General features: G+C 57.1%; 1 protein-coding gene across 1 annotated transcript; it reads left to right on the top strand.

The window, feature by feature from the left end:
- The first annotated feature begins 220 nt into the window (after positions 1 to 220).
- On the top strand, positions 221 to 5,250 carry LOC125918318 (homeobox protein Hox-C10). Its single transcript, XM_049624334.1, has 2 exons — positions 221 to 971; positions 4,144 to 5,250. Exons 1-2 carry the CDS (start codon positions 221 to 223, stop codon positions 4,419 to 4,421), a joined length of 1,029 nt encoding a protein of 342 aa, XP_049480291.1. The 3' UTR covers positions 4,422 to 5,250.
- The last annotated feature ends 7,847 nt before the right edge of the window (positions 5,251 to 13,097 follow it).

The raw sequence follows: 13,097 nt of genomic DNA, 5'->3' as shown, positions 1-13,097 counted from the left end.
GTCACGGCCGTCTGAATCATCAAGGCCATTTTCAAATCCCATTGGTCTAGCCGTCACATGGTGAGGACTGAATGCGCGGATAATTATGGAGCTGATATTTCCCCCCCTCCCCTTCTTTTCCCTCCCGCCCCTCCAACCGCCCCCCCTCCCGGATGGGGAAAAAAAAAGATGTCAGCTCCTCCGCTGTAGTATTGCTCCTTAAAAACCCCTCTCTCTGAAAATGACATGCCCTCGCAATGTAACTCCGAACTCGTACGCTGAGCCCTTGGCTGCGCCCGGCGGAGGAGAGCGCTATAGCCGGAGCGCAGGCATGTATATGCAATCTGGAAGTGACTTCAACTGCGGGGTGATGAGGGGCTGCGGGCTCGCGCCCTCGCTCTCCAAGAGGGACGAGGGCAGCAGCCCCAACCTCGCCCTCAACACCTACCCGTCCTACCTCTCGCAGCTGGACTCCTGGGGCGACCCCAAAGCCACCTACCGCCTGGAACAACCTGTTGGCAGGCCGCTGTCCTCCTGCTCCTACCCACCTAGTGTCAAGGAGGAGAATGTCTGCTGCATGTACAGCGCAGAGAAGCGGGCGAAAAGTGGCCCCGAGGCAGCTCTCTACTCCCACCCCCTGCAGGAGTCCTGCCTCGGGGAGCACGAGGTACCCGTGCCCAGCTACTACCGCGCCAGCCCGAGCTACTCCGCGCTGGACAAGCCGCCCCACTGTGCCGGGGCCAACGACTTCGAAGCCCCTTTTGAGCAGCGGGCCAGTCTCAACCCGCGCGCCGAACATCTGGAGTCGCCCCAGCTCGGGGGCAAAGTGAGTTTCCCTGAGACCCCCAAGTCCGACAGCCAGACCCCTAGCCCCAATGAGATCAAGACCGAGCAGAGCCTGGCGGGCCCAAAAGGCAGCCCCTTGGAGAGCGAAAAGGAGCGGGCCAAAACCGCGGACTCCAGCCCAGACACCTCGGATAACGAAGCGAAAGGTAAGGCCGCCTGGGCCGCGGCCCGGCTGGGACGCTCGGGCACTTGGTCTTCGTGGCTGGGGCGGGGGCAAGGGGAGGGTTGGGCCGAGGAGGCCCTGGACGGTCCCGGGAATGCGATCCCGGCTTGCGACTCGTGTCTGCTGAGCGCCAGGCTGGTGGCGCGTCATTTGGCTAAGGAAGGTAAGAGGCAGAGTGGAGGGGCCGGGCCGGCAGCGGCCGTGGGCGCCGAGACCCGGGAATGGTGCGCACCGCGGGCAGCCTGCAGGCGCCTTGTGCTGCCCAGGGCTGATGACGGCTCCCGGGCGCGTGCTGGCTTCGGTTTGCTTGCTTTGCGGTGGTGACTGGGGGGGCTGATGTCCCCCATTCGGGTCAGAAGCTCGCAAAAAGCTTAAAATGGCGATCTTGGGCCAGCAACTAGGGAAGGCTTGGGAGAAGGGGGATTTCGCTTTCCTGCGTTTTCCCAGTTGAAAATTGTTTCCTTCGAAGCGCGATTTGTTGTTTGTGAGTCTGATTTGTGCTTGTGGTTTGGGCTCCTGCGGTTTGGGCTCAGCTGGGGGGGCCTCAGGCAGCGGGGCTGGGGCAGAAAGAGGTGGAGGTGAAGGGCTGACCGCCACGTCCCTCCCTCCTTCCCCCAAACGCCTGGCTTGGGGATGGCGTTGGAACAGGACATTTGGGATGTTGTAAGTTCTTTTTTGTCTCCCCTGTTAATTTTTTTTCCTTTTTCTTTCTCTACTTAAATTTCAAAAAAAAAATTTTTTTTTTCGTTGTCTTCCAAAAGCAGCTTACAAATGAGTGGTTGGAAAATTTCTGTGTGCGTGGCAAGCGGTCTTCTCCTGAAAGGGAATGTTGCTTTAGTTGGATTTCATCGTGATTTGGGTTGGAGAGAGAAAGCCTATCCAGAGTTCAAGCTCAGGGTTCAAGATTCATTTCTGCTGCAGGAACTGGGGGCCTCCAGGACCTTTCTCTGACACCTGGAGAAAGAATGTGGGGGAAATGGGAGCTGCGGAGGGAGCCTGAGGGGACCGACTTTCCCTGAAAAGTTGAAACAAAAAACATCAGAAAAGGCCCAACTGGGAGGAGAGGAATAAACCTGTTTCCCATGGCACTGGCTACTGGAGGCTGTATATAAATGGCGCTCTTTGGGTGTAGAGGGAGATGGAATACTGAGAGAGAGCTGAGCAGACTGGGGGCGGCCTGGATCTTGTGGCGCTTTGTATATGGATGCGGCGCACACGCATGCCTGGCGGCGACCTGTGTCACACTCACACGCACGCCTCTCGCAGGCTTAGCGCACACTCACGCATGCCCGCTCCCTCTCAAACACGCACACACGCACACACACTGTTTTGGCGGGCAAGGGTAGAGCTTTGCCCTCTTGGGTGTCTCCTCAGCCAGAAGATGAGCACGGTGTGCTCATGAGGCTGCAGGAGTGAGGTACACACACCCACGGAGGCTTCCCTGTGGCACATGTGCAGCGTGAAAGTTTAATTTTGTGCCCCCTCCCCAGGCTCTGAGCTTTGTTGGGACACGATTTTAGGATGGGAAAACCTGCCTCCTAACCCCCCACCAAAAGCAAAGTCAAGGTTAACAAGTCTACCTCCTAACTGGGACTGCCCCCCTTGGGGTAGGCAACCCTTCCTCTCCTCCCCTGTCCACAACAACCTAAGCCCCTCCACCCCAACTAATCCCTCTAACTCTGCACTTTGCCTCTGCCTTTCTTGCTCTCACCACCCTCCCCCATATGGTGTCTCAACCAGGCCACAGCCAAGAGGGCTTTTGGCCAGACTTCCTCATTTGTAATTTCTCCCTTCCCCCCCAAACCCAACAACCCCAATAAGAAAATAAATAGGACAGAGTTGGATGCGGAGAGCCTCTAAACAATTTGGCAAGAAGCTGCAGGTGCAGAGGCTGGAGCGGAATTAAGGACATTCAAATGTCTAAAACTATAGCCTCAAGTTTGCTTTTGTGTGTGTGTGTGTGTGTGTGTGTGTGTGCCTCTTGATTCCCCCAGGGCCCCGTCCCGCTCCCCAGGAAGATAAGAGCGAGGAATCTGGCAGTTACATTTGGCAAAGCGGGGAGATAGAGCACAGAGCCATCAGCAGAATCCTTTGCTGGGTGCCCTTCTTGAGTGTCTGGACTCTGGGGTTTTTTTCCCTAGAAAAGATGGCCAAGGTCTCTTCTGCTGCTTGAGGACCAAGGCTGGTCCATTCCAGCCAACATGTGTACCAAGGAGAGAAGTTGTCAATAAGATAATGAGAAACACACACTATGTCTATAGCATCTCCTTATATAAATAGACACGTGTGTGCCTATGTGTGTACATATGTGTGACAGTGTGCATCTCTACAGGAATACACATGTATGTACAGGCATACATATCTCTGTAGACTAGGTGGAGATTTCCAGGAGGCTGCATTTCCTCAGGATATCTCTCTCCCTTGACCTTAGGTCCCATGGCTAGGGCAGTTGTCTGAGGACCCCTCAGCACGCCCCAGAGCTGTTGCCCCTGACCTCTGCTGCCTGCACCAGCAACCCTGCTTCAGCTACTCACACCTGGGGGAAATGGCCAGGAGAGGAAGAGCTGGCAACGGGAGATTGAAAGGGGCAGAGTTGCTCTGTGGCACTTCAGGTGGGAACAAGGGCTGGGGGTCTGGTGCAGGGACAGCTGCAGTGGCCTCTGGCCACAGAGCCTAAGGCGACAACATCCCTCCACTGAGTTGAAAGGGGTCAAAGCTCTCTGGGAATTGCTCTAGGCAGCAGGGGGGACTCTGCAACCCCGTATGAGGCCTGGGAGGCGCTTTTCCTTCTAGTTGGATTTTTCCAGAACTGGAATGAAACACAGAGGAGGGAGGGCCTGGTGAGGTCGAGAGCGCGTGCCAGGGTCAGGAAGCTGAGGGAGAGTGGGAGTACTCAGAATCTGCTAGGTCAAGGTGGATTGGGGTAATTTAATTAATAAATGCTTTGGAGGCGAGAACTGTCTGTCTTTCCCCCCACGTAAGTCAGGACCCCAAAGAAATTCTAAGAGCCCTGAGCCCAAGAGGACCCCACCAGTCAGGCCTGTGGGGTGAAAGCAGCCCCCCTGTGCTCCCTCAGCCGCCCCCACAGCTGGCTGGCAGCAGCGAGGGTTTGCCTCTTCAAGGGATACTTATGTAAATAATGTTATTTTTAACAGAGGAGATAAAGGCAGAAAACACCACAGGAAATTGGCTGACAGCAAAGAGCGGAAGGAAGAAGAGGTGCCCCTATACTAAACACCAGACGCTGGAATTGGAGAAAGAATTTCTGTTCAATATGTATTTGACGCGAGAGCGCCGCCTGGAGATTAGCAAGACCATTAACCTTACAGACAGACAAGTCAAAATCTGGTTTCAAAATCGCAGAATGAAACTCAAGAAAATGAACCGAGAGAATCGGATCCGGGAACTGACCTCCAATTTTAATTTCACCTGAGCGCGCGGCCTCCCCTCCCCCTCCCCCCTCTCCCCGCTCCTTCCTTTCCCCGCCCCTCCTCCCTTTGTGCCTGGTGGTATATTTTTTTTTTCCCTCCCTGAGTATAAATGCAACGCGCCTGCAAAAAAAGGCAAAGACCTCAGACTCTCCTTCCAAGGGACCTATGGTTCGTGCTGCGAAGATGCATCCACCTAAAGCATGAGAAATGGGGTGCCGGGGTGTGGGGTGTGGTGTGCCCGCATAGACAAGGGTGGGAGTGTGGCTGGTGTGTGTGTCAACCCCTCACTCACCCACGCACTCACACTAACCATCCTGTCCTCCATGCAAAGTTAAGGTCGAATCCACCCGATCATAGGGGGAAAAGAGGGAAGAAAAAATCAACCAGAGAAGGTCTGTAATCTCGCAGAGCACAGTCAGAATCGCTCCTTCCTTGCTGCATTTCCTCCTTAGGATAATAGACGTTTTGGAAAGTTCGGCTAGTGTTTTGTGTGTTTGTCGTAGCGCCCAGCGCCTCCAGCAAACCCTCTCCGTGTCTTTACCTCCTGGTTGCTCTGAGAATCTGCTTGAAGTCTCGTATTTGTACTGCTTTCTGCTTTTCTCCCAATCCTCCCAGCACCCCCACATCCCCCCGCCACTGACACCTCAGAAATTCCATCCAGAGGAATACAAAAAAAATTTAAAAATTTAAAATAGAACATAGTGAAGCAAAGACAGAAATCCGCCCCCCCTCCCAAATATCGCCCTGTCCCTGTCTGGGAGTTGTGTTATTTAAAGATATTCTGTATGTTGTATCTTTTGCATGTAGCTTCCTTAATGGAGAAGAAAATCCTAATAAATTTCCAGAATCGTAATCCTCAAATGGGTGGTTTTTTGTTTTTAAATGTTTTTTTTAGCAACACCCCCCCCCAACGAGGCTGAGTGTGTGGATGTGTGTGTTTTGTGTTTGACTCATCTCCTAGAGCCTTTCTAGAATGTCTCTTGGCGGGTTTAATGTAAGTGAGAGACCATAACGTTGATTTAAATATTATCCAGGTGACCACAATAAGTCAAGGTCATAAAACAGTAATGTCAGGACGGTCTTGGTGCGCGCGAGAGGTGGATTTTATGATCTGCAAATATAATGTGGTGCTGCAGTAAAAGATGCATTTAAAGGTGACTGGAGGAGGGAAAGAGGCAGAGAGCAAACTGCAATCTTGAGGAGCAGACGGATCTGATTGCCTGGGGTGCTGGGCCAGGCACACCCCACCGCCGCTGGGGGAACCCCAAGAGCCCCCCACCTATCCAAGGAGAGGAATAAACTTAACCGCCGGAGGGGGACGAGGAGCTCAGCCACCCCCCCCCCTCGACAGCAGCAGCAGAAGCTCGGGCAGAGGCAGGAGGAGGAGGCGGCGACAAGGTAAGAGAAGCGGTTTCTTGTTCTTCTCTTGGCGGCGGAGTGGGGACTAGCGGCGTCCCCAGGTGCCCGGCCGTGCCGCGGGCACAACAGGGAGGAAGGTGTTTCGGGCATCTGAGCTTGCTGAGAACCCAGGCTTGCCTTGTGGCCGCTCGCAGTGGAGGGCAGTGGCCGGGAGCTCCCTCTCCTCCCCTCCCCGACCCCGCTGCCTTGGGGTTCGGCTGTTAAAGGGGTGAATTGGTGGTTTTTGGCTTCTTTCGCTACACGGGCACTTAGGGTCGCCTTGAGGTCGACACATGGGTCTAGATGTTGCTCAGTCTGGTCGTCTGCTGGGGGAAACAGGGGGAGGGTGGGCTAGAAAGGGCTGGAGCTTGAAGCTTGGGTTTCCTGCTTTCTGCTGGTTTGGATGTGAGCCTTATTCAGGCTCTCGGTCCCCACGCTCCCTGGCCGTGGGGCTTTGCCAGGCAAGTGGCCTGATTGGAAGAGGCTCTGGAGCACAGGCGCCTTGGTTCGGCCACCCATAGATGCAGGGAAGCAAAGCAGAGCTGAGAGAGGGAGAGGATCGGAGGGAATCCAGGAGGAGAGCACAGGAGAGCCAGATGGACAAGACAGGGGACCCAGCTCAAGAGTGGAAGGACCCTCCAGCCTCCCCCAGGGCCAGAGCCAGAGGCAGGGGAATAGCTCCACTGCGGTGCTGGGGGCGGGGCGGGGGTTTGGCGGCTGGAGGTCCCATTTCACCAGAGTTTCCCTGAGCAATTTGCTTAGACCAGAGGCTGATGAGGGCAGTCAGACCCCCTACCCACCCAGCCACCCAAAGTCTACTCTCTAGTCCTTAGAGAGGTTGTGGGGGCGGAAAGGGGGACGGGGCTGAATTTCTTCCTTCCCCAACCCCCTTCCCTTCTCCTCCCGATAGATGCAAAGCCGAATCTCCCGCCCTGCTCGCTCAGCTGATCTGTGGCTTAGGTAGTTTCATGTTGTTGGGATTGAGTTTTGAACTCGGCAACAAGAAACTGCCTGAGTTACATCAGTCGGTTTTCGTCGAGGGCCCCAACCCACCTACCCGGCTCCTTCCCTCCCCAGTGGGACTGCCCCACAGCCCCCTCCCAGATAGGGCAAATGGGCACAGACTGATGAGGGCAAGCTGTGAGTGGGGCCGCAGGACAAGTCTGGAGAGCCCCGTTTTATACTGTCCACTCCTCAGCCTGTCCCAATCCCTGTGAGTGAGGGAGAGGAGTTTTTTCCTGCAGCTATTGTTTCCTGGGCCCAGCTGATGGAGACAGACAAAGAAAGTCTAGCCAATTCCAAGGAAATTCAGGAATTTGAGTAAGAGGTGGCCTGGTGGGCCAGCTCAGTTGGGTAGCTGGGTGGGGCAGGATCAGTAGAAGAGAGGAGAAGCACAGAAAGAGAAGGGAGTCTCTGGAAGGGCCAGTTTCTCTCACCTGCCACCTCCAAAGACAAAAATCTGCCTCCAGTTGGCTGGGGCTGGAGCTTCCCCTTAGAAAAGTGGGGTGACTGGGGTGGGGGGTGTCCCAAGAGTTGGGGAACTCTGAGCGCCAGCTCAGCCACCTCCCCTTCCCCTTCTATAGTTCCATCCCCAATGAGAAAGGGCATATTTAGGGTATTAGTAGGTTAGAGGGAAGCCATCAAGTCCAAGTAGAAACCCCCCCCCCACACACGCCCTACTGGGAAACATCAGGACAGGAACCTGGCTGTAGTCTCTGTCTCGCTGTCTGTGGCCCACAGGCCTGGGTCTGTTGTGTCTGTGGCTGTCAGGCAGCTGCTTGTCTTTGCGCTGTGTGGAAATGTCTGGGTGAACGGAGGCTGCCAGCGCCCACCATTACCATATTGTTGGGAAGGTTGTTGGCTGATGCCAGGGGGAGGAGGGGAGGTTAATGGAGTAAAGGAGAATCTGAGCAATGTGAAACTTTGCAAAGCTTCTTCCCCTCCTTTCTCCACCTGGTTCCTCAATCCTGGCCCTGGTGGCTAGAGAGAAGGCTCCCCAAAAAGGCTTCTCTGCCTGCAGAGAAAAAATGAGGGGGGGGTGTCAGGAAGAATGGGGAGATACACCCCTGCTCTCAGAGAGACTGGGAAAGAGAAAGCCAAAAGGAGGAGGACAGGCTGTTGGTTCTCTTACTTTGGAAATAGTATGGTTATTAACACATTCTCAACTTGGAGAGGGGAACACAATTGTGTCCCTGTAACAAAATATATACCTGGAGTTCTATATTCTCACAGTGGTCTGCTGGGGGGATATTTCTAACCCTGTATGAGTGTGAGTCTCTGTTTCTGTATCTCTGGCTCCTCCAGGCTCTCTCAAATCCCACGTCTATTTTTTACGTGAATACTTCACGTATTTTTCTGTCTTTCTTATACAAAGAGATTTCCTTTGACCCCAGGGAGGCTAGAGGAGAAAATGGGATAGAGCCTTTCTTCTCCCTAGCTGAATTTGTTAGTCTGTCTTTCCGTCTGTCCCCCAGCCCTTTGTGGGGGAAAAGAATCTCTTCCCTTGAAGGAAAACGCTCAAATCTCTCTATGGCTCCCGGGGAAATAGGGAGGTTTTCAGAGAGGAAGGCCAGCTGGTGCGAGGCAGGCAGGGGCTCCCCTGGTTTGGGAGCCCTTAGCAGTCTCTGAGTTTTCAAGCTGTCAGAATCACAGGGCCAGTTGGAGTGAAGGGAGTCCCAGGCAGGGGCGGGGTGCTCAGGAGTGCCTGGCTTGGGGAGAGCGTCCCTCATGGGCCGAAATTCACCAATGAACGACTTTTGCTCTTTGAGTCTCTCTCTGCCCCCATTTCCGTTTCAGAGCTGGTGGGCTTGATGGGGGGTGGCCACAGAGCCAGGAGTCTGGGGTGTCCCCCTCCCCAAATCCTGGGAAATGGGGTGAGTTCTCATCCCGCCAAGGTGAGGGCCAGGCTGGTGGCCAGAGTCCACCCCGGGGCCCTGGGACTGTAGATTATGGCTAAGGCGATGGTGATTATTTATTCGCTTCGCTGGAAGGGAGTCTTCAGAAGAAACAGCGTGAAGAGGAGGGAAAAAATTATCTCTCTCGTCTGCGGATATTAAGATGGATTTTTATTTCTTAAAGGACCCTCCCCGCCGAGAGCGCATAAGCGTAAACTTAATATATGCTCCGCAGCCCAACTCCAGAAATCGCAATAAAAGTTAAAACCTCCCCTACTGGTTTTTTTTAATTATGATATGGGAAAGAGGAGCAGGATTTATAGAGCTGAACTCTCGGCGTGTGAGTGTTTAAGACTTGCGGGAGACGGAGGAAAAGGCAAGAGCTCGCCAAGGAGAGCTTTGGTCTCTGAGATAATCTCGCGGGCTGCGGGGGCTCCGGCTTAGCCCGGCGGATCTTCTGTAACCTCCCTGGGACCTCGGCTCCCCGGTTCCCCCGGCACCCTCCGCCCAGGCCCACGGCTTTGCCCCGGCTCGGAGACGCAGCCTTTCTCGGGAACAGGTGAAGGGCAGCAGCGGCTGGGGACTGGGGGCTGCGGGTGGGAGCGTCAGGGCACTGGGCTTTGTGTGGGTCCCGTGCAGGGGACGAGGTTTGCAGTCCCGGGCAGGACCGTGGGCCGAGTGTGGCCCGGCGGGCGCCTCGGCCAGGAGGGGCGTCCGGGCCCGGCGCGAGAGCACGGGCAAGGTGGATTGTGTGTGGACTTTGGCCGCAGACGGAGCAGAGCGGGCTCCGGGGCGGGCGGAGGCCAGCCTCGAGGCGGGCGACCGGATGTTGAGTCTGTAGGAAGGACCTTGAGGTCTGTTTGGTGTTTGGGCTGCCGGGGGGCGGCGGCCCAGAGTGTGGAGCGCGCTGTGCGAGGGGCGCGGCGGTCAGCGTGGGCGAGGCAGCAGGCCCCGCACACCTCTGCTGCTACAGGGCCGTGTCCAGGGCGTCTGAACAGAGGCCGGCCAGTGGTCAGAGCTTGGAAAATAAACGCGGTTAAGGGTCTTTCTTTTTTTCTTTTCCACGTAAGAGGTCCTTCTGTCTCTCTCTCTCTCTCTCTCTTTCGGAGATACCTGGATTTGGTCCAGAACAGGTTGCCCGCGGGAGGGCCCCGCGAGCGGCAGCGCGCGAGGGAGGGAGAGAGGGAGGGAGGGCGAGAAAGAGGGAGGGAGGGAAGGAGGGCGGGCAGCGGCGGCGGCTGCGGTGGCCGGGGCTTCCCTCCCCCGGCGGGAGGCGGCTGCCCTGCATCTGTGGCCGTGGGGAGCCGAGGAGCAGGTAACGAAGGCGCTTCCCGAGGCGGGATTGGACCAAGCCAGAGGGACCGAGTCTTCCGGGTCTCTGCCCAACGCCCTGGAGGGGAGAGAAGGTAGGGAGATCGGCGCCTGCCCGGCCTGGCAGAGAGGCCTCGGGAATGTTGAACCTGCATTTGATTTTAGGCTCACACTCATGTTGTGAGTCTGTCTGCCTCCGGAGAGGCGGTTTGCCTGTCTGTCTGTCTGTCTGTCTGAGATGTCCCAGACCCTAGGCTCTCCTTCCAAAAGCTGAAAAAACAGGGAATTTTCGTCGGAATGTGCACTTTCATTCATTGGATTCGCCGCAACACAGCGGGGCTGGTTGCTGCGCCCCCAAGTTGGAAGGGAGCTCTCCTCCAGCGTTCTGGATGCCGGATCCTCTGGTTCCCTCCGGCACGGGCTGAGTTTCCGGCTCCAGGTTCGCGGGTTGCCCTGAGGTTTGAGGCCAGACAGCTCCTAGTCTGGCAGGGAGGGCGGGGGAGAGACTAGCGGCTCTGGCCCCTTAATTGTACTTCGGGCCCGTATTGTCTCTCCTTTCGCCACCTCCGCTTCCTCAGTCTGGGCTCCAAAGTCACTGCAAATTTCCTTGCGACACACACATCACACAAAGATCAGGTAACAAGGCGCCCAGAGCCATGGGGGCTTCGGGCAGAGAGCACCCCTGGTTCTGGGGCTGCTCCTCCTTCAGCCACTCCCCAGGCTGGGAAACCAGACCGGGTTGGGGGAGCCGGAAACAGCCCCGTTTGCTGCGGGGCGGCAGGGCGGGCGGGGGGCCGGCGGGAATGCAGGCCGTGGCGTTGAGAGGGCCACGTTCACAGGCCCTAGGGGTTTCGCTCCTGCTGGGCTTAGGGGCCTGACTCCTGGCATGTAGGGATCCCAGATACCCACCTGGGGTGGGGGCAGGACGCGGTCTCCTCGCGGCGGGCCAGGAGAATTCAGTTTCTGCTTCCAGCGCAGGCCTTAGCCAGGAGGAGTTGTGTGTGGGTGTGTTTTTCCCAACAAAGAGGGACCAGGAACGAGAAGGGGGGAAAGAAGAGGGGAACCGGGGAGGGGGCGGGGAGGGGGAGAGGGCAGCGGAGAGGTGAAACGAGCCCATTTCAGGGGGAGAAGGAAAATGAAAGCAAATGGAGCACGGCCTCCTCCGCGCGGGCGGGTGCTGACGAGCCGGGGAGCGGGCTCCCTGCCTGCGGCGGCTGCGGACCAGGAGAAAAGCCTGTTTTAAATTTAATCCGAACTTGACGGTGTGGATTGAACCGGAGGGAATTTAAATCACTGAGAGGGAGGCGCAGAGCAAGGGGAGGGGATGACGCTAACCTGTCCGTCTGTCTGTCTGTCTGTCCTTCCCACGGTGGTGCTAGCTTGGTTGTGGTCGCAGCTGTGCAGGTCTGAGGTGATGGAGTAAAGGTGCCCCTCCCCCTTAGGGGGCTCTCCTGTGCCTAGTGTAATCTTTTGGGGTCGGAGGCAAGCTCTAAGCACCAGAGCGGATGCAGAAGTGCCAGCTAAAGCTGGGGTTTCCCCCCCTCCCCAACAGGGACTCCCAGTGTCCTCCAGTCCCTCGGGTTTGCCCCATCGGTGCTGAGGAAAATTGAAGGGAGTGGTGGGGGTAAGAGGGAGTCTGGGAATCTGGCAGGAGATTCAGAAGGAGTAGGTGAACCTGGAAAGAGGAGCGATTCCTTACTGGTGCCCCCACATCCTTTGTGCCCCCACATCTATAGGCCTGGCTTTGGGGGGGGTGTGGGGGGAGCCTGAAGTTCTGCTTCAGGGCCCTGACCTGCTTGCTATCCCACCTCCAAACGCAGAGACTAGGGGGTACAGCCCACATGCAGCTGTGGAGCCCGAGGGGCCTCGGCCTGGTGAACTCAGGGACTCCCAGGCTCTTTCAGCCCCCTCCTCATGGCTGCTGCTCTCTGCAAGGCCTAGGCAAAGCGGGGCATTGGTGGGGAGGGGGCTGTGGGCGAGGCCTGCTTCCTGATCCACAGCTGTGTCTGTGCCTGAGTGGGGAGGGTCTGAGTTCACGCTCTCAAACGAAGGCGACAATCTCCCCTCAGTTTCACGGGGAATTTGACGGCAGCAGGGAGCCTGGGCCTTGGGATCCCGGCTGCCCCGCTGCTGTCGCCTCTGCTGGGTGGGCAAGCCGGGTGGGCAGGCAGCTCAAGAGTTGAAAAGAAGGCAGTGGCCAAAGGGGGTAGGAGAGAAAGGGGCATCTGCTTACAGCCACTCTGTCTGAAGGGCTCTCCCAAATAGTAGAGGCCCATGGAAGACGGTCTTTCGGGGCGCCTTTCTTCTAGGAGACCTGAGGTTGGGGCAGATGGGCCCTGTCGCCTGGCGAAGATGAAAAAGGAGGAGCAGGGCTTGAGACCTCCTTCATCATGTCTTCTTAGCTCCTTGGCTAGAGCGTGGCTCAGCCCCCAGCCGCCTGGGTGGCTGCCTGGGCTGAGACGGGGTTCCACATCCCCCGGAGGCCTAGTGTACCCACCCCAGCAGGTCGCCCGGGAGGGGCCAGAGAGGAGGCCTCTTTCTCCTTTGTGTCCGGACAGAAGTGGCCGCCGCGCCCTGAGCCGGGTCCCGCGGCAAAGGCCCGGCAAGCAAGCGGACTGCACAATGCCACGGCTGCTCCCAGCTCGCGCCCTGCCCCGTCCTGCCTGCCTATCGCCGCCCTTCCTCCCTCACACTCCCCGAATGCCTTCCTCTCCCTGCTCTCCCATCTCTTTTCATCTTGTCCCCCCTCTTTCCTTTAATTCTCCCCTCTCCTTTTCTTTTTATCCCAGCCCTCCGTTTTCTTCTCTTTCCCTCCTTCCTTCCTCTCCATGGGCCTGGCGCCACGTTTCAGTTGTTATGTCTCAGGCTCAGTCTCTCTCAGGCTCTGTCCCCTGATGTCCTCTAGGTCTCTGTCTGGCCCCCGGGCCCGCTGAAGGCTACGCGTCTCTGCTCATTGCTGCCAGCAGCCGCCCAAGAGCCAGGCAGGGTCCCCAGCCGCCAGGGCTGGGGGAGGTGCTGACGGTGCTGGGGATTTGGAGAAAGCCTAGGCAGGGGGACGGGAGGGAACCTCCTGTC

This window comes from Panthera uncia, unplaced genomic scaffold (genome assembly GCF_023721935.1).
Source record: "Panthera uncia isolate 11264 unplaced genomic scaffold, Puncia_PCG_1.0 HiC_scaffold_675, whole genome shotgun sequence".
Classification (NCBI taxonomy): Eukaryota; Metazoa; Chordata; class Mammalia; order Carnivora; family Felidae; genus Panthera; species Panthera uncia.
This window is presented reverse-complemented; position numbering and strand designations above follow the sequence as displayed.

Coding starts and splice junctions, on each gene's coding strand:
- LOC125918318 (XM_049624334.1), top strand. CDS start 221: ATGACATGCCCTCGCAATGTAACTCCGAACTCGTACGCTGAGCCCTTG. Junction 972..4,143: donor CTCGGATAACGAAGCGAAAG/GTAAGGCCGCCT, acceptor TATTTTTAACAG/AGGAGATAAAGGCAGAAAAC.